This window comes from Sinohyriopsis cumingii, chromosome 8, assembly GCF_028554795.1.
Source record: "Sinohyriopsis cumingii isolate HCF-2022 chromosome 8, ASM2855479v2, whole genome shotgun sequence".
Lineage (NCBI taxonomy): Eukaryota > Metazoa > Mollusca > Bivalvia > Unionida > Unionidae > Sinohyriopsis > Sinohyriopsis cumingii.
Window position 1 is genome coordinate 115,144,678 of NC_142968.1, and position 24,402 is coordinate 115,169,079.

Here is a 24,402-nt window from a genome sequence, read left to right on the forward strand (position 1 = left end):
TTGCCTGGGTCGTGCCCTTGACTTCCAAATCGAGCAGCGAGTTAGTGCGAGCCCTGCAACGGGTGTTGAAACAAAGCGGTCGTCACCCTCTTCGATGGCAAACGGACAAAGGCACCGAATTTCTGAACCAAGCTTTCCAAAAAGAATTAAAGAAACGTGACATTCATTTTTTTACCACCGAGAATCCCGAAACCAAAGCCAGCATCGTGGAACGTTTTCAATGCACTTTGAAAGAACGCATGTGGAAATATTTTACGCATCACCACACTCTGAAGTACATCGATATCTTACCGCACCTGGTGCAAGCGTACAACCAATCTTACCATCGAAGCATCGGACGTGCCCCGCAAGACGTGACTCCCGACAACGAAGTGTTGGTGTTTGAGCGTCTGTTTGGTACGTCCCCGACGAGGGCTGTCCCCGAGAAAAGTGGAATGTTGGCCGTAGGAGATTGGGTGCGCATTGGCAAAACCAAACGCACTTTCGACAAAGGTTACTTACCTAACTGGACGACCGAATTGTTTCGCGTCACTGGACGAGTACATGGCCGTCATCCTGCCGTCTATAAATTGGAAGACATGAACGGAGAAGTGCTCAAAGGAACGTTTTATTTGCCCGAGTTACAACGTGTCACCAAAAAAGAAGACGACGTGTACGACATCGAAAGCATTCTCGAACGCAGAACCCGTAAAGTGGGCAAACGACGTGTCAAAGAAGTCAAAGTACGTTGGAAAGGATATCCACCCAGTTTTGATTCTTGGATCGACGCTTCGCAAGTCATCGACTATAAAAAGAAGTGACCATCATGCCCTTTCACACAACAGACGCAGCTACGTCGACCACTCCTTCTTCACCTAGTTCTTCTGTGCAAGATTTACAAAAACAACCCTTGTGGGTGTGGTGTGGAGAACGTGTGCCTAAAACGCAAGTCGTCTTTTTCTGCCAAATCTTCGTGGTGTATTGTGTCATCGGGGCAGCCATTGCCAATTTGAGTTTGCAACAAGGAGACAAACAATTGTGGACCATTTTATTGAGCAGTTGCATCGGTTACCTGCTTCCTAATCCTTCCCTGAAATTCTCCTCGAACGGAAACCTTGTGTCCAGTGCCAGTGTCAGTCACCACTCCAACAACCACAACCAGAACCCCATTTTGGACGGAGACACGCCTCTGACGTCCAGTAATATCCCCTCGGACAGTCACAGAACTCTGGAATTATGGGTCACGAAAACCAATTTTACTTAACCTTTCCCAGTGACAGTTCCATGGAGGTGTTTCCCCACAACACGTTGTGCTGTTACACGGCCAAATTACCTCAAGCCATCCCCTTAGATCACGAAGCCCATTGGGAAGTGGCTTTAGTAGAAATGATTCACCCTACACAAATCCAAAACATCACCGAAAAGCAAAACACTTTTGAGGTCGAGATCCTGAACCAACAATTGCAAGAAGCCATGAATGACATCGGGTTTTCAGGGGACACAAGACCAGCCAGCAATCCACCCTTCAGTATCTACACCTTGAAAATTCCAGCAGGGTTCTATTTTAGTGGCCAACATTTGGTGGACACCATTACTTCCAGGTTCGAGTTCGCCTTTGGCAAAGCCCTGAACAGAATCAAAAAAAGTGTCACCCTGGAGTACTATAAAGTGGCTCGTCGCTTCCTGATGAAATTTCAGGATACCCAAACGTTGTCCATCAGTTTTAATCGTGACTTGTTTGATATTTTAGGTGGAGACACAAAAATGGCTCAAAATTTTAAACCGAAGATCAACAGCAATACGGAATTTTACAAGTTCTTTCGATTCCCTGTAGAACTGAACCAAGGACTGAATTTGATGTTCGTGTACTCCGATGTGGTGGAGTATAACGTGGTGGGACACACCTCCGTGCCATTACTGCATGTCATTCCTTTCAAAGTGGATAGTAACACGACCAGTGACCAGGAAGGTGGAAACACTTACCACGTCCACCGGGAATTTGTACATCCTCATTATTTGCCTGTCAGCAAGTCGTATTTGGACACGGTCAACATTGCTATAAAAGGAGATTTGGGACAAAATATTCCATTCACCAAAGGAAAAGTCACGGTGAAACTCCATTTTCGAAAACGGTTCTCTCACGACTCGTAAGTAAGTCATGTATCCAGTGTACCGAGGGGTTGCTCGACAGCGAGGACACGGTTTAGGAGACATGTTAAAATCGGCCTTTCGTTCGGTGGCCCCGGTGTTGAAACCGATGGTGACACGCGGATTGCACGCCTTGAAAGATGCGGCACTGACGCAAGGCAAAGAATTTCTCCAAAATGTCATCATCGACAAACAAAACCCTAAAGAAGCCTTCATGAGGGCTGGCAAAAATGTCTTGCTGCAAACGGGTAAAGACATTTTGGGCCGACGAGACACACCTATAAATGCCCTGCACGCTACCGAGTCAGGCATTCAGCAAGGACAAGGCAGAAAGAGACGACGAAGAAGAAAATACCCTTTCACCAGACTTCAAGCGAGAAAGGCCAAGAAAAGAAGAACCGTTCGAGACTTAGACGTTTTCGATTATTGAGAAAGAACAGAACAAAAAATGATGCACCGAGAGTCTTGCGCCTGTTCCAAGACGGAACTGGATCTGTTTGCCATGCCCCCTACCATGATGACCATGCAAGAATCCCAATGGGTTGAATTTCATCCCGTTTCCTCATTGACCGATTCCGCTCCCATCGAGTTTGAAATCAAAGGACAGCCCGAAGATTACATCGATCTGAATAGCAGTTACTTGTACCTGAAAGTCCAAGTTCAAGATAAGACTGGAGGTGCTATAGACACTGAAGCGGTAGCTCCCGTCAACAATTTCATGCATTCCTTGTTCAGTGGAGTGGACTTGTACTTGAACAACAAACTGGTCAGCAGCAGCATGGATACTTACCCTTATCGAGCGTACCTGGAAAATCTCTTGACGTACGGAATAGACGCCAAGAACACCCATCTCGATGCCTGTGTGGTATGGGAAGCTGACGATGCGGGTCAGTTTGAAGAATTAGAAATTGATACAAAGGATAAAACTAAATCAACAAATGATGGATTTCTAGAACGAAGAAACAGAATCAAAGATGGACAGAGTTTAGAACTGATGGATCGTTTGCATTTGGACATGTGGTTGCAAGAAAAGTATTTGCTGAATGGAGTGGATGTCCGCCTGAGACTGAATCGTAGCAGTACCGCTTTCCATTTATTGGCTGATGCTGACGATTACAAAACCAAAATCCAAGAAGCCAGACTCTACGTACGCCGTGTGGAAGTGTTACCTAAAGTGGGAAATGACATCAGTCAGACGTTGAGCAGAACAACTGCCAAGTATCCGATCCGACGCGTGGAAGTGAAAACTTTCACCATTCCCAAGGGACAGCGATCCATGATCGAAGATCATCTGTTCCAAGGACAGCTACCCAAACGTTTAATCATTGGTATCGTCGAGAATGAAGCCTTCAACGGAGCTATCAATAAAAATCCGTTCAACTTTAAACACTTTGGCGTGTCCAAAATCGAAGTCAGTCGCGATGGCAAGACCTTGTGTACCCGACCTTTTGAACCTGACTTTAAAAACAAGAATTACTTGAGATCGTACTTGTCCCTGTACGAAGCCACGGGACAGTTAGGGACCAACACCAGTCACGGCATTACGTACGAGGATTATGCAGGAGGCTACGCTTTGTGGGCTTTCGATTTCACTCCAGACCAAGGCAGCGACGAGGGACATTTCCACCCTATAAAATCCGGCCAGATTCGTGTGGAAATTCAGTTTGCAATCAAAGCCACCGGTGCTGAAGATAATCCAACGTTGAACGTCATCCTGTATGGAGAATTCGATAATACCATAGAAATCAACAGTTTGAGAGAAGTCATTCTAGATTACTAGAAGTCATGGAAGATTGTTATCCCTCTTTACCTAGTGGAGAAACTTTGAACATGGAATGTGAGGAGACCGTGGAAAAAGAAGAAGTGATCATGATGAAATCGAGATGGCCAGAACAAGAAGCCCATTTAGTCTCCTGTTTTGCCAAACACTTGGTCGACAAAATAACAGAATTGATAAAAAAAAATTGCTATGGATGTCAAAACGATCATCCCAGTCAAATTCAACACGATAAATGCATGATGTTGAGTCAAGAAGAAAAATTGGACGAGTATCTGGACGAAGCTTGGAGTCTCATCTCGAACAAAGACGTGTTGCACCAGTGGTATAAAGACTTGCGTGAACATTCTTGTCCACCATTAACCACTCAAGAGATCCATCGTGTCGAAGCTCTCCTGAATCAGAGTGAGGAAACAGAACGAATAACCGTTTATTCGTCAGACATTTTCAAGCAAAAAGTCAGGATCGAATTGACGACTTATTATTACCTGTGAAGAAGAAAAAACCACACAAATGGATACCTGGGAACTTTATTACCTTTTGAACCACAGTTCGTATACGTCTTCTTGGAATCCTGTCGTATGTGCTAAAGATGAACTCCCTCATCGCAAACCTAAAGACCATCAAGCTTACGTGATCAACACGGACGACAGTCATCTCCCAGGAACCCACTGGGTAGCCGTTTACTTTCCTCAAGAAGGCTGTGTGGAATATTTCGATTCGTACGGATTGCCCCCTTTGGAAGACGATATCATCGACTTTATGAGAAGAAATGCTCAAACCACCCAATTCAATAATGTGAAATTACAAGGCACAGATTCCTTGGTGTGTGGAAAGTATTGCGTGTATTTTCTGCATCATCGCAGCCTGGGCTATTCCTTAGAACATTTAGTGACTCATTTTGATCCTCGTTCTTCTGCTAGAAACGATGTGAAAGTAGATCGATGGTTTTGTGACCATTATGCTTATCTTTTGTCTCAAGCTAGGAAACGTAGTGTCCATCAATGGCCTAATGATTTCCAACAGTGGAAATCACAATTTCATTCACAACGTTGTCAACCCTGTTCAAAGTAGATTGTATTTGAAGAAAAAAAATGTTTGTGATTTGAAAAAGATTGTTTGATGTTATAGTGTTGGAATATTGTTAAAAAATGTTAGAAATGTTGTTGTTTAGTGTTAAGTGATTTTTGAATAAAAAATGTTGTGTTTAGAAAAAAATGCCTTTGTCTTTTGTTTAGCTATAAGAATGTTGGATTGATGCTCTTTCATTTCTTACTATCCCTCTCATGAACGTTGCGGCTCGAAAACCGTGTGGGGGATGTTTTCCTTCACGTCCGCGCTTTGACTTTAAGAACCGGGTTATTTCCAGTCTAACCATCCATTGTCGACTCATCCTCCTAAGAAGATGTGTTCCAAACTAGCCAAGCTCAACGAAGCCTACGTGAATTTGCATAGGGTCAGACACAGTCTGATACCGAAGCCAGAAGAAATAGAGAATGTGAGAATGCTAAAAATCACTGAAGACCTAATAGAAGAGCTCTTCAGAGAAGATATGAACCGGGAAAAAGAAGAATGGACAGAGAAGTACAGACTTCAGAGACAGCAGCAACATCAGCAACAACAACAACAACAGCAGCAGCAGCAACCTGAACCTGACAAAGGCTTTGTCGATTGCCGTATCGACACCAAAGAGTTTTTCTTCTCTTTCCGAAGAAGCAGACCTATTGCCAGAAAGTCTATCCTCAGAGAACATCGCATTCTTAGAAACTAAAAAAGAATGCCATAGCAAACAGAAAAAAACAGCCCTTTTCAGGGCTACCCAATACTCTAGAAAAGAAATAACTATTAATTTGCCAATGTGTGTGTAGGTAGAGTAGTGTGAATAGAAACACTAACTCTTTTTAAAAAATGTGAGGGTATGTGTTTGTGAGTTTGTGTGTTTGTGTTTGTAAGAGCTCACGTAAGTTGGTGTGGATAGTAGATTAAAATGATGTCTTTTTTTGGTGTTTGAGGTGTATATTTGGGGTTAGATTGGATTGCTTTGCGTATGTAAATAGTCTATTGAAGTGATTTATAAAAAATTTTTAGAATAGGAATGGGTAGCATAAAAAGTGAGTGAGTGTTTCTTTTAGGTCCGCGCGTTGTTTTTTTGGTTATGATATAGGTAAGATCAATTTTATGTTTTTAGGGGGATGTTTTCCATCACGTCCGCGCTTTCACTATAAATTGAAACTCGCTCGGCAGTCTAGCTACCCTTGTTGACTGATCAACACAAGAATGAATAGTAGCAGAATAAGCAAACTTCTTGAACTCCAGATACATCTGGAATATGTCAGGCGTCTGGTAAATGAACTGGCTGCGGAGGCTATAATAGAAGAAGAAAGAATAAAGAAGGAAGAGGAGGAGAGAAGACAGAGGGAAGAGGAGGAAAAGAAAAGAGAAGAAATGATGTCGTTCAATATTCCCGAGACAGAGGGTTGGGGTGCTGAAGCGAATCATCCCGCCTCTGCACTCTCAAGACAAAAAGTAAAAAGAGACTGGAGTCAAAGATGTGTGTGTGGCGCCAGGCCAGGAAGGTGCAACCATTAGATAGGTGCATCTGGAGTTGAAAAAAAAACAGCCCTTTTCAGGGCTACCCAATACTCTAGAAAAGAAATAACTATTAATTTGCCAATGTGTAGGTAGAGTAGTGTGAATATAAACACTAACTCTTTTTTTAAAAATGTGAGGGTATGTGTGTTTGTGTGTTGGTGTTTGTAAGAGCTCTGGTATGTTTGTGTGAATAGTAGATTATAGGTTTCTTTATTGTTTCTTAGCGTATGTGGAGAGTATAGTTTGGGTTTGATTATATGAAATGAGAAAAGTGGGGATGTTTTCCTTCACGTACGCGCGTTGATGGGTCATGATCTAGGTAAGATTAATTTTATGTTTTTAGGGGATGTTTTCCATCACGTCCGCGCTTTCACTATAAGAACCCACCACGTTCGTCGTTCGAACCAGTCTACGGAATAATAAAAACGAAGATGGTGGTTGCAAGTGACTTGTTCAACAATTTGGTACATATATACAACTGGATAATAGATGGTATATATGTAGTGGAGAGACTGGAAAAAGAATGGAAGATAGCAGAGTACCTGGACTACGCTAAATGTCTAAACATAGCAAAAGAAGTGATAGCAGGAATGATTGAAGAGGAGGAAAAAATATTGAGAGGTATGATAAATCCCACCTATGTCAGAGTGGGAAGCCTAAAGGAAGCACTTGACAATGCAAGCAAAGTCAGGTGCTTTCTTGAAAAAATGTCACATGGGACAGAGTGCTCTTATGTGGAAAGAGGCCAGGAAAGACTGAGGAAAGGAGAGGAGTTGATGAGAAAAGTGATGGAGGTAGAAGTCAAGAAGATTAAAGAGAGATGGTATAAAGAAAGAAAAGATCAGGAAAACAAAAAGAAACAGGCTGATTTTGAAAGGCTAAATCAAAATTGGATCAAAGTCCAGGAAAAGTTTAGAGCCTTGGGCCATCCAGACTGGATGCCAGAAAAGGAGAAAAAGAAGACAGGAATAGTGACAAAAGTGAGAAGATGGTTGAAGAAGTGGAAGTGTTAGAAGAAACCCAAAGGCCCTTTTCAGGGCCAGCCATATATCTCGAAAAGAGATAGCCTTTCAATTGCCTACCCCTTTTTTAAAAAAATTTAAAAAAAAAAAAAAAAAAAATCCCATGTTCAATTCCCATTGTCCCTAAACAAGCCCAAACTCTATTCCCCATGTTAAATTCCCCTTGTACGTAGAGTGACCCACGATTTATCGCCATGTTAATTCCCCTTGTACGTAGAGTGACCCACGATTTATCGCCATGTTAATTCCCCTTGTACGTAATCTGACCCACGATTTTTCGCCATGTTAAATTTCCATTGTACGTAATCTAACCCGGGGGGGGGGGGGTCTGTAATGCTAATTCCCGTTGTACGTAAAGTGCCCCCCTTAACTACTTGTCTCAGTGTGCAAGCTCGCCTGCATTTAGAGCATATGTAGCTGTTGTGTAATGTTGGCAAAATGATTAAGATGGTTTGAACATGTATTAGTTATGTGTATTATTTATTGGTAAATTGTACGCAACGATATGAGACCACATTGTCAAGAAATTAAGTGCAACTTGTATTTTTACAGCAACAATAATCTCATTATCAGATTGCAATGAAAAAAAAATAACTTGAAATCACGTTTTAGTTAATGGGTGCAAGCGCACATGTGTGAGAGTGAGAGAGAGATGAAACAAAATTGTGTCAGTGTACAAGAGCATATTTATTCATGGTGGTTTTTATTTTGTAGCTTTTGCAAAGAGAAAAAAGACTGTTACCTGACGATTGTAATAATTCTCGTGTATTACGACCTTACTATATTCCATTATCAATAAACACCACTAAATCAACAATTCATTCTTGTTTTAAATACGATGTACATTGTCACAAACAACCACATGGCTATGCATTGTTATTTACACGGTAATTAAACATGCTTAGCACTTTGCTTATTCCAGTTGAAACCAGATTGAGCGCAAGAATCGACACAAGAGGTCAAATCAGCGAGGCTGCCAGTAGGGAAATGAGGCTCTCTTTAGGGAAATGAAAATCTGTCAATGTGCTATTGAAGCCATTGTCCATACAGCAGATGTTATAAGGACAAGTGATCATACATATTACTTTTTATTCGAAATCGCCAATAAAGATAATAGTTGGGTATATTGTAGAATAGACTTGCAATAAAATGTTAATTATATCCAAGTCAAAACAGAACAAGCACTTAAAAGATAGTATATGTATATATACAAATTTATTTAACGGAGTCCGTGACTTTCATATTTGCAATAGAAAATGACTAGGTTTTTATATTTTATGTTTGTATGACTATAATGAAACAATAAGACTAGTTAAGCAATAGTCTGTGATTTTCTCTTTAGCATGTACCGAGATGTAATTTTTGTTGGATAAGACAACATCAAAGGTCTTCTGAACACATTTTAAAATGCACGTGGTGTTTTGTTACGGTGATGGACTTAATAAAGAAAATTAATTAATGATAATATTGAAAGGTGTGGTCTGTGAAGTCCTTTTGTCCATTTTTTAATAAACACCAAAGTAGATATTGTAATGACAAGAGAGCTTGGTGCCCGCATGATTTTTTGCGGGGTGGGTGGGTCAGTCAGTCATGGCCAGGAGAGTTAGTATAGTAAGCAGTCTGAAACTAAAGCTAATATTTACTAAGTGTTTTGAATAGAATCTTGTGACATATTTTCAGCTTCATTTACATGATTAAAGTTGTCAGAATTTATATATTTGCAGTATGATTTGGGGGGGGGGGGTCGCATGATCTTGACCTATGCTGCGGGCGCCCATGCTTATGTGTCAAAATCATTGTATTTTCTTACCAACAATTAATTATTACATTTTGTAAAAACAAAATGGCAATATGCTATTTTCGATCTTTTTTGCGACCGGAAATCTTAGTAGAAAGTTTATGCCCGATAATGTAATGGAGTTTTTTGAAAAATACAAAGTGATATGTACGAAAATTATGATACATTTAAATAATTATTATTTTGATAACTGGATTGTGTAAAAAAATAAAAGGGTATGAAAAAATACATGAAATATGGTAGATAACACATAAAAACATATAACAACCAGCTTACAAAAACAGACACCATAAATTTACAAAAGAAAAACATGCTGACTATAATTAAGGAAGTAAATATTAAATCCTCAAGTCTTTTTTGTAGTCAAAATAGGTGAGTTTTAAGAGCACTTATGAATGAGAGCATAGTGGCATTGTGTCAAAGATCTATGGGCAATTCATTTCACGGAGAGCTGGGCCCTGGTACACAAAAGAACATCTGTATCACTTCATTTTAGCAGGGGGGAACAATGAGAATACAAGTGTCAGAATGGGGGCCCCTGAGTGGTAAAGTGATCTAAAGCTCTAACCATTACGGATCACTGCCATCTCATCTCAGTGCACATGGGTTCTAGTCTTGGGATCAGCAAATGTGGGTATGTGAGGAAGCTTGTAAGTAACTTCTTGTGTGTCGACTGGTCTTTCTGGGGTTTTCCCAGGTTCTTCCTCCACCATTTATACTGGCTGGCATGTATAGCCTATCTTTTCCTGAAAAATTGCGTTAAACCCTATAACAACAACAACAACAAGTGTCGGAAGAAGATTTTCTTGATGTGGTGTACACATTGGTGAGCTCAGATAGGTATATTGGACAGGAACTACTACATGAAATGTAGCATAGTGAACAGATTTTGTTTTTTATTGTGGATTGAATGGGTAGCCAGTGAACGCTACAAAGCACGGGGTAGGTGTGCTCAGTATTTTGTACTCTAAGGATGATGTTTTAACTTTTTAAGGTTTCTGTAGTAGATACTGAGATGAACCATATTGAAATGAATTACAATAGTCCAATCTTGAAACTACTAAGGATAACGAGTGTTTTAATGGCATCAGCTGCAAGAAAATTGTGAATAGAGCTGATGCATCTCATCTCCAGATATGCAGCTTTGCATATGTTCATTTTATGTTGGTGTAATAAGAATGTACTGTCAAGAGTGACATATAGGTTTCATATTATGTGAATTTAATGTTGGTATTATTGATGCTTATTGTTTGATGTAAAGGATTTGAATGAGATCAGTTTACAAGTGGTGCGACACCAGAATTCGATTCATGACACTTGAGAATGGATGAGTGTATAGAATGAAGAGAACAGGGCAGAGACAGAAAGCCTTGTTGAATGCCAAAACATAGATCAACTGGGCTGGAATGTCTTCCATTGATTGACACAAATTTTGTAATGCTGACTATTTAGGACTTGGACCATATTAAAGCTGTATTATGAATACCAAATTCATGCTGGATATGGTGAAGCAAGATATCATAGTCTCTTGTGCTGCAGACAAGTCAAGGAGGATGAGGACTCACAGTAATCTTTCCACTACCCATTATTAACTACTCTCAAGTGAAGTTTCATTACTGTTGTGAGGGCAAATGCTTAAAAAGACTGTTTGCATTCAGATCAGATACAAGTTGGGATAGAACATATAAAACATTGACCTCACAAGAATATTTTAAAAATAACTTTTTGCGAAATTTTTAATGGCTTGGACTAAAATTCTTCAAACTGACAAGAATACATTGATCTCAAGTACTGTCCAGGTCAATCTGGTATAATGATAATATCATGATTATGGTAATTCAAATGAGATATATACTGGGATAGAATGCTTTTAATGAGATGTTTTTTAATGACTCGGAGAGGTTAGAAACAGGGTGGAGGTACTTTAAATAATTAATGTCAAGTGTCAGTTATTTAACAGAGGTTTTACAATGGGAGCTTTTAAAAATTATGAGAATTTCCTGGATGAACAAGAAGTATTGATAGCAATTAGTGAAGGCAGTTTTTGAATTGAAGCACTCATGCATCAGTAATGTCAGAGTCCGGTTGAGTTCACATGACTTTGGAACACTCTTCATCACAAGGCTTTGGGGCGCTCTTCATCGCAAGGCCAAGAAATAAAAATTTGTGTTTCCAGTCGGGTGGCTGTCCCTGTTTTCGATTGCTGACACTAGCACTTCCCTCCTCCCCTCCACTGGGGTAAAACGAAAGTTTTCTGAAATTGATTTGTGCATCTAATTAAGCTGCTTTCCCAGTATTTCAGGTGCTTAGTACATTAGATATACTAATCATTATGATATATATATATATATATATATATATATATATATATATATATATATATATATATATATATATATATATATATATATATAATATTTATAAAAATCAGAGAATCATTTGTGCATCTAATTAAACTGGTTTAGCATCTAATTAAGCTGGTTTAGCCCAGTACAGTGCTTAGAATATTATATATACTAATCATCATATTATTTATAATGTTCAAAAACAAAAAAATATTTTTTTTAAATTCACAAAACTGATCTGTGCATCAAATTGAAGTGGTTTAGCCCTGAATGCTTGAAGTGTTTAGTATATTATAGATACTAATCATTATATATATATATATATATATATATATATATATATATATATATATATATATATATATATATATATGACAAAACTACCAACCTACCCTGATTTTAAAAATAGTGCAATAGGAAACACACACAAGTAAAACCCATTGTAACGTGATGCTTGGAGTCCAAAAGAATAACATTGTGATATAAGTGGGATTGCATTAACAAATTTTTCGAAAAACTTCCCCATAGAAAATGTGCATTGAAATTTTAATGTCATCAGTTTTAACTAACCTCTTGATCATATATTGTTTGTTTTGTTCGCCGGGTTTCATCAGACATCAAATATATTTCAGTTTTTAATTGTATTCATGCCAGTATGATGGAAACTGTACAGTGAAGTTAAGGCAACATTAAACACAGTACTGGGATTAAAAATCTGCTAGGGATATGAATAATCAGCTTTTCTGAGAGCATGTATTTAGGATTTTAAAAAGAGAGGTCACCTGAAGTTAAAAAATGGGAGCCAAGCTGCCATTGCATTATAAGCGGAATCACATTATAACGAGTTTTATCTGTCTTTTTTGCCCAGCTGTGTATACCAACTCCATAGCGACAGATTCAAATGCTGTTAAAGGTTGCTATGTATATTCTGTGTCACAGCTGTATGGTGATAATGAGTCAATTAAAATTGTGTTGTCAAGCTTATCTCTAATGGATTGAACTTTGTCATGAATGAATCCATCATTTTCATATGGAGACCACTCTTTATTCCAAATGCCTACCTTATCCTAGTTTTTGCAAAGGTTCACCTGTCTGTGTGCAGTTCAGATCGGTCTGCCTTAGATCTGAGGCCAAAAGGTCTAAAATCCGGACACAAAATTGGATTCTGACCACAAGCGAATTTTGGGTGGGAAAAAAAAATGGGTCCAAAAAATTAGGTTTTTCCCTCAGTATTTTGTAATGCAACTAGTACGTCCAGATTATTTGGTATCATTGTAGAGCTATATCTGTCTGCTCTTTTGTAATACCACCCACTTTGGTGTATCTTTAATGACCTTGATGCTGCAGAGCTCGGAAGTAGGGTACAGCCTGATCACGCTTACAGGTGGGTTTGGGGCTGAATGAGTTAAGATCCAAATGATTTATTAGTCTTTCAGTATCTGTGCAATCACTCGACAAAACACAGAGATTGAATTAACAGAAAGTGTTATAATTAAGCTCTTGCAAGGACTTCATTAAATTAATGGCCTCTTAGAAATTCAGTGCGAAAAAGGGACAAATAATACATCAATTTAAAATCATCAATTAATTCCAAAAATTGATAAAAACGTAATATATTATGTGTGAAATACCCTATCGTTCATCATTATCATAAAATAATAAGTCAAATGTAAAATTTTAATATGTGATTTGATTGATTTCATGATGATTTTGTAGATAGCACTCGTATTCTTCTGTTGTAAGCAGAGACTTTTGAACAGAAAATATACTACTCATTTGAAAACGATAGAAGTTTCAGTTGCTTCCTATGCCACAGTATAAACGTCCCATTCAAAAGAAACATCCCATAACTTTAGTTGAAATTTAATAAATATGTAAAAGTATCATAACCTCCTGATGGGTTTAGATATAATTACTCGTGTATTATAGATGCCACTATTATCACTGCAGGGCAGCTTCACTGCCAGGAATGTGACTGTGTGAAATTATTATTGAATCCCTGTATGATAACTCCATTGGTCTCTACTGAAACACTTGTGGGGGAACAAGTTTGAACTGGTGACCATTCAATTAATTTCCCAATCTTCAACGCTTTTATCAGACCTAAACGAAAATATTGGTAAAGACTTAACACCTCTGCAAGTCCTTCTCCCCGGCTTTACATGTATGAGCTTGTGCTTCTTATGTGATGCGGCAAAGTGAAGAAATGTTTAGTGTTACCAGTGGTACTGGCTGTAGCCAACATACAGTTATGGGAATATCCTCATCAGCTACACCAACCATCTATTTTCTTTTAGTATGTGAACATCAGCCTGTTATTGGTTTTCAGAGCAAGATATGCTTATAAGATATGTTTATTCATGGTTCCCATTTTGTAAATCACACTGCCTTAGTATTTTATCATGCAAAATATAAAAGCACCATTTGAAAAAGTTGTTAGAATACATTTATGTAATTTTAAACGTCCAATCGATTAGGAATCAGTATACTGTAAAATTCTTTCAATTCGTGGGTTCCAGTTTTCTTGTATTTCGTTGGTGAGACAGAGCACGAATATAAAGTCACAATGAAAAATCAACCAAGTCAACATTCCCACTCCTTATGGAAAAGCATTGCCCTTTTCTTTGTTTTAATACCACGGCTATCTGCAGTGCTGCATATAGTGTGAAATATACATAGTACAAATACATGCATGACGAGGAACACTGAAACCGATATTACAGTTTAATTCAAATGAGAAATTTCATGAACATGAGAAGTTGTGTAAGATTGTAATGACTCTACCTGATGTGCAGTGTAGTATTAAAAGGATGTGTCCTTATTTATTTTCCAAAGTACATAATATTCCCATTTATGAATAGATGTTTGTACAACTAATTGCTAAATGCACAATCAGTAGATTAGCCCTTCATTCTCAAATCTGGACCCATTTCAGTGAGGTCTCCATGAAGTGCTACTTTGTCATGTGCAGATAAGCCACTTTGCATGAATTGGCTCAAGGGTAGATGTTTTAATGTCAGCCGAGACTTGATTTGAATGAACATCTCCACTTTCCTCCAGTTCATTCAACTGTTCAATCACCTGTGTTGAATACAGCTCATGGAATTGTGATTTGAGTCCCACCTTGTAATAAGTTGTTAACAGTTAAATCTAGGGGTTGCAACTTGTCCCTGCGTGTAGCTGGTGCAAACATTGGTATTATCACGTTTTCCTTTAAGTGCGACATTAGCCTGTCTCTGTGATGCGCTCTGAGAACATCAAAGATTGCTACCACCATTTGATTATACTATGTAAGTGGAAGCAAGACACATACAGTGTTCAAATATAGCATCAAAATTTGGTCAAGAAACTGAATTATTAAATCGTCATTGCGTCAGTGAGTTTCTGACCTGTCATGTCCCAGTCACCTGGGAATTTCACTCTTTATGGTAAGCACCTGTCTTTTCAGTGTAGATCAACTAGCCTAAGGGCAGATGTTTAGAATAAAGAGGTTTGCAGTAATTGGTTTCATTCAAGTGTCTAATTGCTAATTGTTGAGAAATTTGAAACTCACGAACATAAAGTGTTTGCAGTAATTAGAAATACAAAATTTCTCCAAAATTGGTTAGCAAATTTTCATTACAATTTTTCTTCCTAACATGCACAGATTTTTTAAAGCAAAAACCTTTAAAATACATTACTATACTTTGCATGCTCACTTCTTGGAATCAGTTCCCTCAGGCATAATTAAACTGTTGCACAATAGTTAATTCTAAAATGGAATTCTTATAGAAAGAATTATCAACTGGTTATGTATCACTAGCCTTTTTTAAATGAAATCTCCAAACAGTTTATCAAAAGATAATAGTGACAGGCCTACTTAACTCTTGTAAGCCATAAACAAAAATACAGCTGTTCGGCATTGCCCATACACCTTCAAGATAGAAGAGGTACAGATCAGAGATGCATGGTTAGATATGTCATTAACACATACTATAACACAAAAATTGTCTCCAACAGGACATAATGTACCATGAATTGGCCCACAATAAAAGAAAGACTTACAAAATCCCATTTAATTCTATTAGATAATATATATACAACTTGGGAGAAATCCCCTACAAATGGAATAAGACAAAGTCATGTATCATCAAAGATGGACTCCTTTACTGCTTGTATCATTATCAAGTTAGAGATTGTTTCCATAACGTGGCTCAATTCCTGTCTGACCAGAGCTGTTTTCAGCACCCCTATTTTGTCATACATTTCAGTAATTTAATCCCTTATTTAAATAGGTTTTATTTGTCATTCTGTTTATTTCCAGTGTTTAATGTCCAAAAATGCCATTAAGTTTCAGTTTGAGCAAGGCTTCCCACGTCGCTAAAGAAGGAGCATTAGCATTTTTAGATGTTTATTTAAAAATGACAGGTACAAGTGGCAACAATTATCTGTGAGACTAGAGTATGGCTGTCTATACTATGATTTTTTCTGAAAAGCAGATCTGTGATACAGTAACAAAATTTACATTCTTAGACTCCACACACATATAAATATGCACAGCTGCTAATTTAGTCTAATAGTTGTAGTTACAGTTCATACTTTGTTTCTAAAGTCCCGCTTCCACTGTTTATAACAATTTTCTCAATTCTTCCAACCTAACTAAAGTTTGGAAGGAAGGAAATTATTTGTTAAAACAACTGTTGGGCATAAACCATTCTTTGAAATAATTAAGATGTTAGGTATAAATGACATTCACATATTTAGTGTAGAAGTAAGAGGTACCACCTCCAAATTCAGTCAATGAAGATGCTCATATTTCTAATCTTTATATAGATTGCGCCATAGGTAGTGATGCTATACATTTGACAAATTCCATTAGTGCATAATTTAATAACAAGAACATTCACATGTAGCGCACATGTTGAGTCGAAAGCAAATAAAGAGAGGTATGCCTGTTCTCTTTTAAGTGGATCTCAGAAAATAAACAAGCATTAGATAAAAATAAGACTCGGGTGAATATTGGTGATCAACTGGGGTGCTGGAATAAACACTGGAGTGCAAATTTGGACTGAAGACAATCCAATACAGCATTATGTTAGCTTCCTGTGTCTACAATGGCAACATCATCAAATCTTGCCTTATATCTTAAGGCTGAAATCGGTAAACTCAAGGATGTCGCACACTAACATTGGATTAATTTAAACACGTAAAAACACAGCGGGTTTTTCAGTTTGAGGGAGAAATTACATAGCTCATAATGTGATAAAACATCGTTATTATTTTGTTTAATGAAACCCAATCATGTTTACAAGCAGTGTCTTTCAAGATTTCATATTATTCCAAAGATTTGGCATACACAACATTTTTGCATGTTAAGGCAGCATTGGGCCTTTAAGCATTCGAGTTTGAACTCCTTTCAGTGTGGATTTAAAGCAACCTTGGGAGTTTAGTGGACTCCCTCTAGCACACACCATACATTTTTGTAAACTATGTTCCCAGTTTTGCATATCTTCTTGTTTGCATTGTTATATTTATGCAGCTTTTAATGTCATTTAAAAATAATGGTGTCAGTCTTTTAATTTAGCCATCATCCTGCATACTCTAGTACAATTTATTTGCAAAGTAGGATAAGTTGTATCTTTCTCATAATCATTATCTGAAACACACTGCATGATGTCACTTTCTCTGACTTTCTCTCACAGCTGTATAGTCTGTTTAAAATCTGTCTGGTCCAGTCAACATTATAGTTCGCTCTCCCTTTCTGAGCTATGCACAAAGATATAACAGTACTACTAAATGTGTGCATATTCATTCCAATACATATCGTTGTTACAATGTCCATTCTGATTGGTTAAATGTTAAAATCTGTTGCAGGTAATTTCCACAATTTATTGTGATGAGCATTTACACCATTTTTACATCTTCCATCTTCCTGTGAGGTTTTGCCACACAGTGACATTTTCAGGGTTTTGGAACACTCTTCCTAAAGTATTTTAGGAAAGGGATAACAGAAGTTTTTTAGAGATCTGACACGGTTAATTGTGATTTGTCTATTTAAACTTTTGTTTTAACTGGACTGTTATTGTTTAACTGGAAAATTTTGAAACGATTTTGTAAAATGTTATTTTCATCTTTTTCAGAAAGCTCTTTTGCAATGAGTTCCCCTGACAGATTCTCTGATAATAGGTACAAGAACTGGCTGAAATGTGGTCTTGCTCTGATTGTAATGAAAGAAGATCTACACCAGCATATACACAATCAAGTGCAGATTCTCCACAATTACTTAATAAGCAAGGTGAATTATGGTGCATCAGCGACCATTCATTGTGGGGTTTGTACATGGCAGGATATCAAATACGACAGACATAAGAAATTGTGGCACATGAACTGCAGCAAGAATATTTGTAATGTATGGCTTCGAGAGATTATTGCAGTACACACAACTCCCAATAACCCCCAAATCAACTGGCGGAACTGTGACATCAGTCAGTGGCCATCTGATCCATACCAGGTGGCCAAGGCCTTTATGCCCAATGGTCAGGTCAATGTAACCAAGCTACCAGAAGATTTGGATCCACCTGCTATACTCTCCCTTCTTTATTACTGCTCTTTTCTTTGCAAGAATGTTCCTAATGCTCAGATTCTTCATGATGTAAGTAATCTGCATTGAATTTCTCTGTCTCTTTCTCTCACTAACATTCCCTTTCATTATTATTATTATTACTTGCAGCCTGTCCTACCTAAAATAAGTTTATTATGTAAGCATCCATTTAATTAAAGCACATTACAACAATTTTTTCTCTTACTATTCACACTTATTATTAATATTTGTAGACTATAAACAAAATCAGTTGAATTTGATGCAGACTCGTTAGATTCACTGAATAAGATCTTCGCTCCTATCTATTTATGTATCTATATATATATATTATTTATTTCAGCTAGATGATAAGATGTACACAATACATGTTAAAGCGCATTTAGCATTGGTATTCATTAAAGATTAAAATGTGGCAAGTGAAATTTTACACACAAATGTACCTAAATAAACCTGGACTATAAACACTATCATTTGTATTGAACATGCTTTGTCAAACTGGCTAAAATGTGACTTCAGAGCATTAAGGCATAACTTTTCATGTGTAAGGTCAATAGTTATTCTAAATTTAAATCTGGCCTGGACCAGATAACAATATTATCTGGACTAGGTTGGTTTGAAATTGGTCTAGTCATTACTACAGTCACAATCTGGACTAGTACTGATTAAAATTTAATCCAACCAAATCTAGTTTCAAATTGGACTGCATAATTATTTGGCATGTGATATCTGTCTATGCGTGTGCATGTGTCTGATACAAATGAATGCTTAGCTAAAATTACATGATGTTTGGTACATATGCCAAAGCAAACAGGGCTAGCTTTAAAAAAAGAACTTGTATAAAGGTTGAGGAGCTATTTCGAGCTTAAATGTTTTGTTTTTGATGTTAAGCGTTTCAGATGTAGAACAGTTCATATCTGAGGCAATATTTATGTTCTTTTAAGATGACTATGCATTTATATTTTTATACCATGCTATGCATACATGTTCACTTTCTTTGTATCTGTCCACCTCTCTGTCTGTCTCTTATGTATCTGTCTGTGCTTGTCTGTGTTTTGTTTTCATTGTATATCTCTATGGCATATTTAGCCTATAAAAATTCAAAACAATTTGTCCCACCTTTCCAAATGATAAGCAGCATGTTAAAACCCTTTGCAGTTAAATTAGTATTTGAACAAGATAATGTAGACCATATTATAAATCTGAATAATACCTTATCCCATGCTGATACCTGTATTTATTTTATTTTTTTAAGCTAATTGAAGTTCGTAATTTGCTGTTCCATTCTGGCAACTTCTGTGTGGAAGATTTAGAAAAAGACACCTGGATCAACAACATGTTGCAGCTGTTACAAGACTTAAAATTGAATGGAACAAAAATTGAAAAGGTAAATTTCATTTTTGGATTAGAGGTTGTCTCTGTGCATTTAAAACAAAGACAGTGATTATATTACATTGCCCATACAGGCATGCGTGGGGACATTGTTGAAGTTTGGATGGAGGAACTTAAGGTACACAGGATTGGATCTGGAGGTGCAATACAATCCTGAGGACATACTGCTCTTGCTCTTTAAAAAAAGAGTAGTAGTACAAAGGTCATCTTTTAAGTTAACTCATAATGTTAGAAATTTCTGTATATAATTATCTTTGAGTGTCCATATATAGCACATTTGTTTTCTTTCAGATTAAAATGGAAGACCTGGATATAAATTTTCGGGAGACGGAGATCAAAGTATTTGAAGCCCTTGTGTCTACTCTAAATTCTGATTTTAAGACTATGTATGCGGCCTTGAATATAAAGATCAATTCTTTAGAAGATTGCCAGAAAGAGCAAGAAGAGAAAATGGGAAAATTGCAGGTCTGCTGCTCTGAAAGTACTGTCAAAGTTGTTACCATGGAAGGTAAAATGGAGTCTTTCGAGAAGGTAAACATAGTTTGCAGTGACATCCCCTTGCACAATATTAAAAAGTCAAAAGAAGGCTTTGCACTGCTGTCCCTCTTTCTTAAATGTTTTTTCTGCAGTACATACTATATTTATACATAATACTGCTTGTGTGTAATTTTAAAATAAATATTTCCAACCTTACAATTTGTTGATGTTTAATTTTATCCAGACCCCCAACATCCCCAAGCACCTTAACACTCTTGCTCTGTCTTCAGAGTGATCATTGTGATATCATGTGATTCATACTTTTGTTAACTCTTAAAATGATTGAAATTTTGTAATGAATGCACAGTCTGTTACTAAATGGCTTTATTGTGTAATTATTAACTCATGACAATCATCTCATTATGATCATTTTTCAGTGGTTAAGTGCTTTACACATGGCAAGTTTCTTTACCTAACAAAGGATTTGTCTGTTGATAAGAAGTACATATGTTAGACCCTACCGTATTAACTGCATATGTTGAGACACGATAAAATAATTTTTTTTTTCCTGTCCCAGAACTTATGGTGAAACATTTTTTCACTTTGGTCATATATCCCAAGACTTAAGAAATGATATAAATTTGTATTGCATTTGTGTTTGGCCCCCCCCCTCCCCCCACGGTGCAGTAAAATAGATAAATAAAACGCCTAATTGATAATAAGAAGAAAGAAACTAACCTTGTGTTGTTATCATTTATTCCTTTTTTCAACATGAGCTTTAAAGAATAAAATATTTCCACGAAATCAGTATAAGTGGCGTAGGCTTCCACACTGTAGCGTGTATCAATTATGTCCGATACCACACATCACGTTGTTCATTGACATGAACATTGAGAAACAATTGTGGTTGTGCTCAAAGGTTTGAACATGATATCCAACTGAAAACTGGAGCCAACAAAATCGCAAACAAGATGGAAATAGTCAACCGATATCTTGAAGACGCCATACACGCATGACACGGTGTTGGGTGGAAAATAATCAAGATTGAATTATATCCAGGTCTACTGTATGACAGTATCTCACAAATAAAAATCATCATTTGAAAACACATTCACTTGAGTACAAGTGACAATCTTTTCACCAGCTCGGGTTACATAATTATCCTTACTATTTACCCACAGACATCAATGATCCTTTGTATTAATTGTAACCACATATGCCAGGCACATAGAAGCCCTGGTGGTGAATAAACATGACTGGCAGCAAGCAGTTAACTCCTTCTTTGAACTTAATGACAGGACATCAAAGACAAAAGGTTATTTTTATTACAAAGCAAGCCGATCTCAGAAACCGACTTTCGTTACTTTTTTCGTAAAGGATATCAATACAAAGGTTATTTTATTGCAAAGCAAGCCGAAATCGGAAGCTGACTATGGATTCTATGAAGTGAGCCGATTTTTTTTTTTTTTGAATATACAAAGACGGCGGAGATATAGAAGTAAACTATGGTTCATTATCAACTGTATTCATGGGAATTCTGAAAATAAATTGAAACAATGGAACAAATTTTAAAGTGATACAGTATAGTGCTTTGTGCACAGATGTCTATGACCCAGCAATATTTGGAGAAAATAAAATCATTTGATGAATTCGTGAAGGCCAGAAGAGAAGCAAACGATTTCGCAAACGAGAGGGAAATAATCAACCAATATATTGAAGACAACTGCCGTTCACACATGGCACGGTGTTAGGTGCAAAATAGCCAAGATTAATATATATCCAAGTCTACTGTATGACAGTATCTCGCAAATAAAAATCATTATTTGAAAACACATTCACTTGAGTGCAAGTGACAATTTTTCGACGGCACAGGTTACAAAAGTGCACCTTTGTATTAATTACTACTACAGATGCCAAGCACATAGAAGCCCTGATGGTAAATAAACACAACTGACAGCCAGCAGTAAACTTCTTCTTTGAACTTTCCAACAGGACAGCAAAGACAAAGGTTATTTTTATTACAATGCAAGCCGACGTCGGAAGCCGACTTTGGACTCGGAAGCCCAATTGTTTTTAAAGGATATCAATACAAAGGTTATTTTATTGTTGCAAACCTGACCTCGGAAGCCGACTCTGGATTCTTTTAAGTGTGCCAATTTTTTAGCTTTGAATATACAAAGACTGCCGAGATAAGAAAGCTAACTATGGTTCCTTTTCACCACTATTCATGAAAATTTTGAAAATAAAGTGAAACAATGGAACAGGTTTTAAAATTACACAATATAGTGCTTCGTGCACAAACATCGATGACTCAGCATCATCCAGAAGAGTTGGAGAAAATAAAATCACGTGATGAATTCGTGAAGGCCAGAAGATAAACAGATCATTTAGCTGACATGATCATTAACATGGATGAAACTCTAGTGTACTTTGATCGCATTCCTAGATGGACTGACGATAAGATGGGCATCAAAAGTGTGAGAATTAGCAAGACTAGTGCAGATTTGAAAAGATCTGACTTTTGTCCTTGCAGTTTCCGCTTCAGATGGTGTGTTGCCTCTAACAACTTTTCATGGTATGAGAAAGCTAAAAAAAATATTCATGTACCAAAAGAATAGATCTTACGTGTGCAGGAGAAGGGTTGTGTTGATGAGATGCTGCTGCAGTGGATTAAAGAGTTTTATCTAAAGTACACAGTTTTATGTTTTTTAAAATAAAATTTCAGCTGGAGTGCAATTTCCGACATGTAATTTTCGAATGATTTTAAAGGTGTCCCATAACATACAACTCAAAAAATGATGTGTCCCAGAGCATACAGTGCGCAAAAAAATTACTTTTAAAATTAATTTATGGTGTCCCAACATATATGGTAAATGCGGTATATATACTTTAAGTATTTAGGATTTGTCGTTATGACGAATTAACTATACTTGTTTATTTTGTTTAGATACAATGTTTGTGTTTGAGTCTTGATACAGTATCGTTTTTTTATCCAGTACAGACTGGAGGGTAATTCAGCAAAATAAAAATAGATGCCAGCTTACAGATAGGTGTAATAAATACATTTTTGTCTGGTGTATGCATCCTTATATGGTACCTAATTGTAATTAAGTTTTGCTATCCAAGCAGTATTTTTACCAATCCATTTATTCCAAAACATTTATGCTAAAATTGTGAATCTTGTAAAATATTTTATGAACTTTAAATAGGCATTTTTGACATATATATATAAAATGGCTCGCATTCAAGTAAAACCTTCAGTTAAGGTGTAGCGGATTGCAGTAGATCACTTATTATGCTGACATTATGGTTCATTGTCAGTAGGATGTATTTTCAGCAAATCACTGAATTGCTGCTATTTGAACAAAGGATTATTAACAGGAATGGAGACTAACCACAACATTGCTGAGTTTAGTCAATGTTGCTGTTGCAGATTTACTTGGGACACTCATGCAACTTTCATTAAGATGGAGAGAATGCTGCACCATGTCTGGCAACCTTTTTTGACATTTCAAGACTGTTCTCTAGTTTTGATGAAGGGAAAGCAAACTGAATGTTTCAAAATATTACAAATAATGACTCAATTTTCGTGTTGCCGTAGTGTATAAAACCTGACTTAATCTATTTTCATGGTCTTTGCCACTGCAAAAGTGCACGCGAGTTTCTTCTTTAGCCATTATTTTCAATGTAAAGTCAAGTGCTCCCATCTTGTACACACAGTAGTTGAATTTAGAGATGGAACCAAGCATTACAAGAATATAATATGGCTTCATAGTGACCATCTTTCAGAGATAAGTTCAAAAGAAAATAATTATCAACCATAATCTTACCAGCGTTTTCTTGGTGTAAATGAATTACCTCATAATGTTTACTTATTTCAGTTTACCCAGGATTTTATTCCAGTAAAAAACTTTTTTGACAACAACAGTGACATACTTGATCATGACCTTATAAACAAGAATACAAAGACTATAAAGAAACTCCAGGATTGCTTTGAAATTTTGAAGACTGAACTGGAAAGCACTGATGCAGAACTGACAAGCATCAAGTCAAGGGTGGAAGGAGTGGAGGATTTAGATAGGAAAGTCTCAGGCTATAGAGTTGATCTTGAGAAATTTTGTAGAAAACTTGAAATGTTGAGTGGTGAGTTTGTAAAAATCCAACCAGTCATATATAAATGGAACTTGAACAAAATTGCAGAGGAGAAAAACATGAAATCTACTGACCAGACATTGGGAGACCAACAGGATGGTAAGTAATTTTACATAATGCTGTTGAAATACTAACTTATTAGC

At 37.0% G+C, this 24,402-nt stretch overlaps 1 protein-coding gene across 25 annotated transcripts in view; it reads left to right on the plus strand.

Annotated features, from left to right (window-relative positions):
- LOC149794433 (uncharacterized) overlaps window positions 1-24,402 on the plus strand; it is a 191,778-nt gene that overhangs the window by 30,009 nt on the left and 137,367 nt on the right. For all 25 annotated transcript variants that reach the window (XM_089968640.1, XM_089968644.1, XM_089968641.1 and 22 more), the window contains exons 2-5: window positions 17,781-18,292; window positions 19,494-19,625; window positions 19,922-20,161; window positions 23,989-24,358. In XM_089968640.1, the coding sequence (XP_089824766.1) occupies window positions 17,795-18,292; window positions 19,494-19,625; window positions 19,922-20,161; window positions 23,989-24,358 (1,240 nt within the window). In that variant the 5' untranslated portion in view covers window positions 17,781-17,794. The remainder of the gene's footprint in view (window positions 1-17,780; window positions 18,293-19,493; window positions 19,626-19,921; window positions 20,162-23,988; window positions 24,359-24,402) is intronic.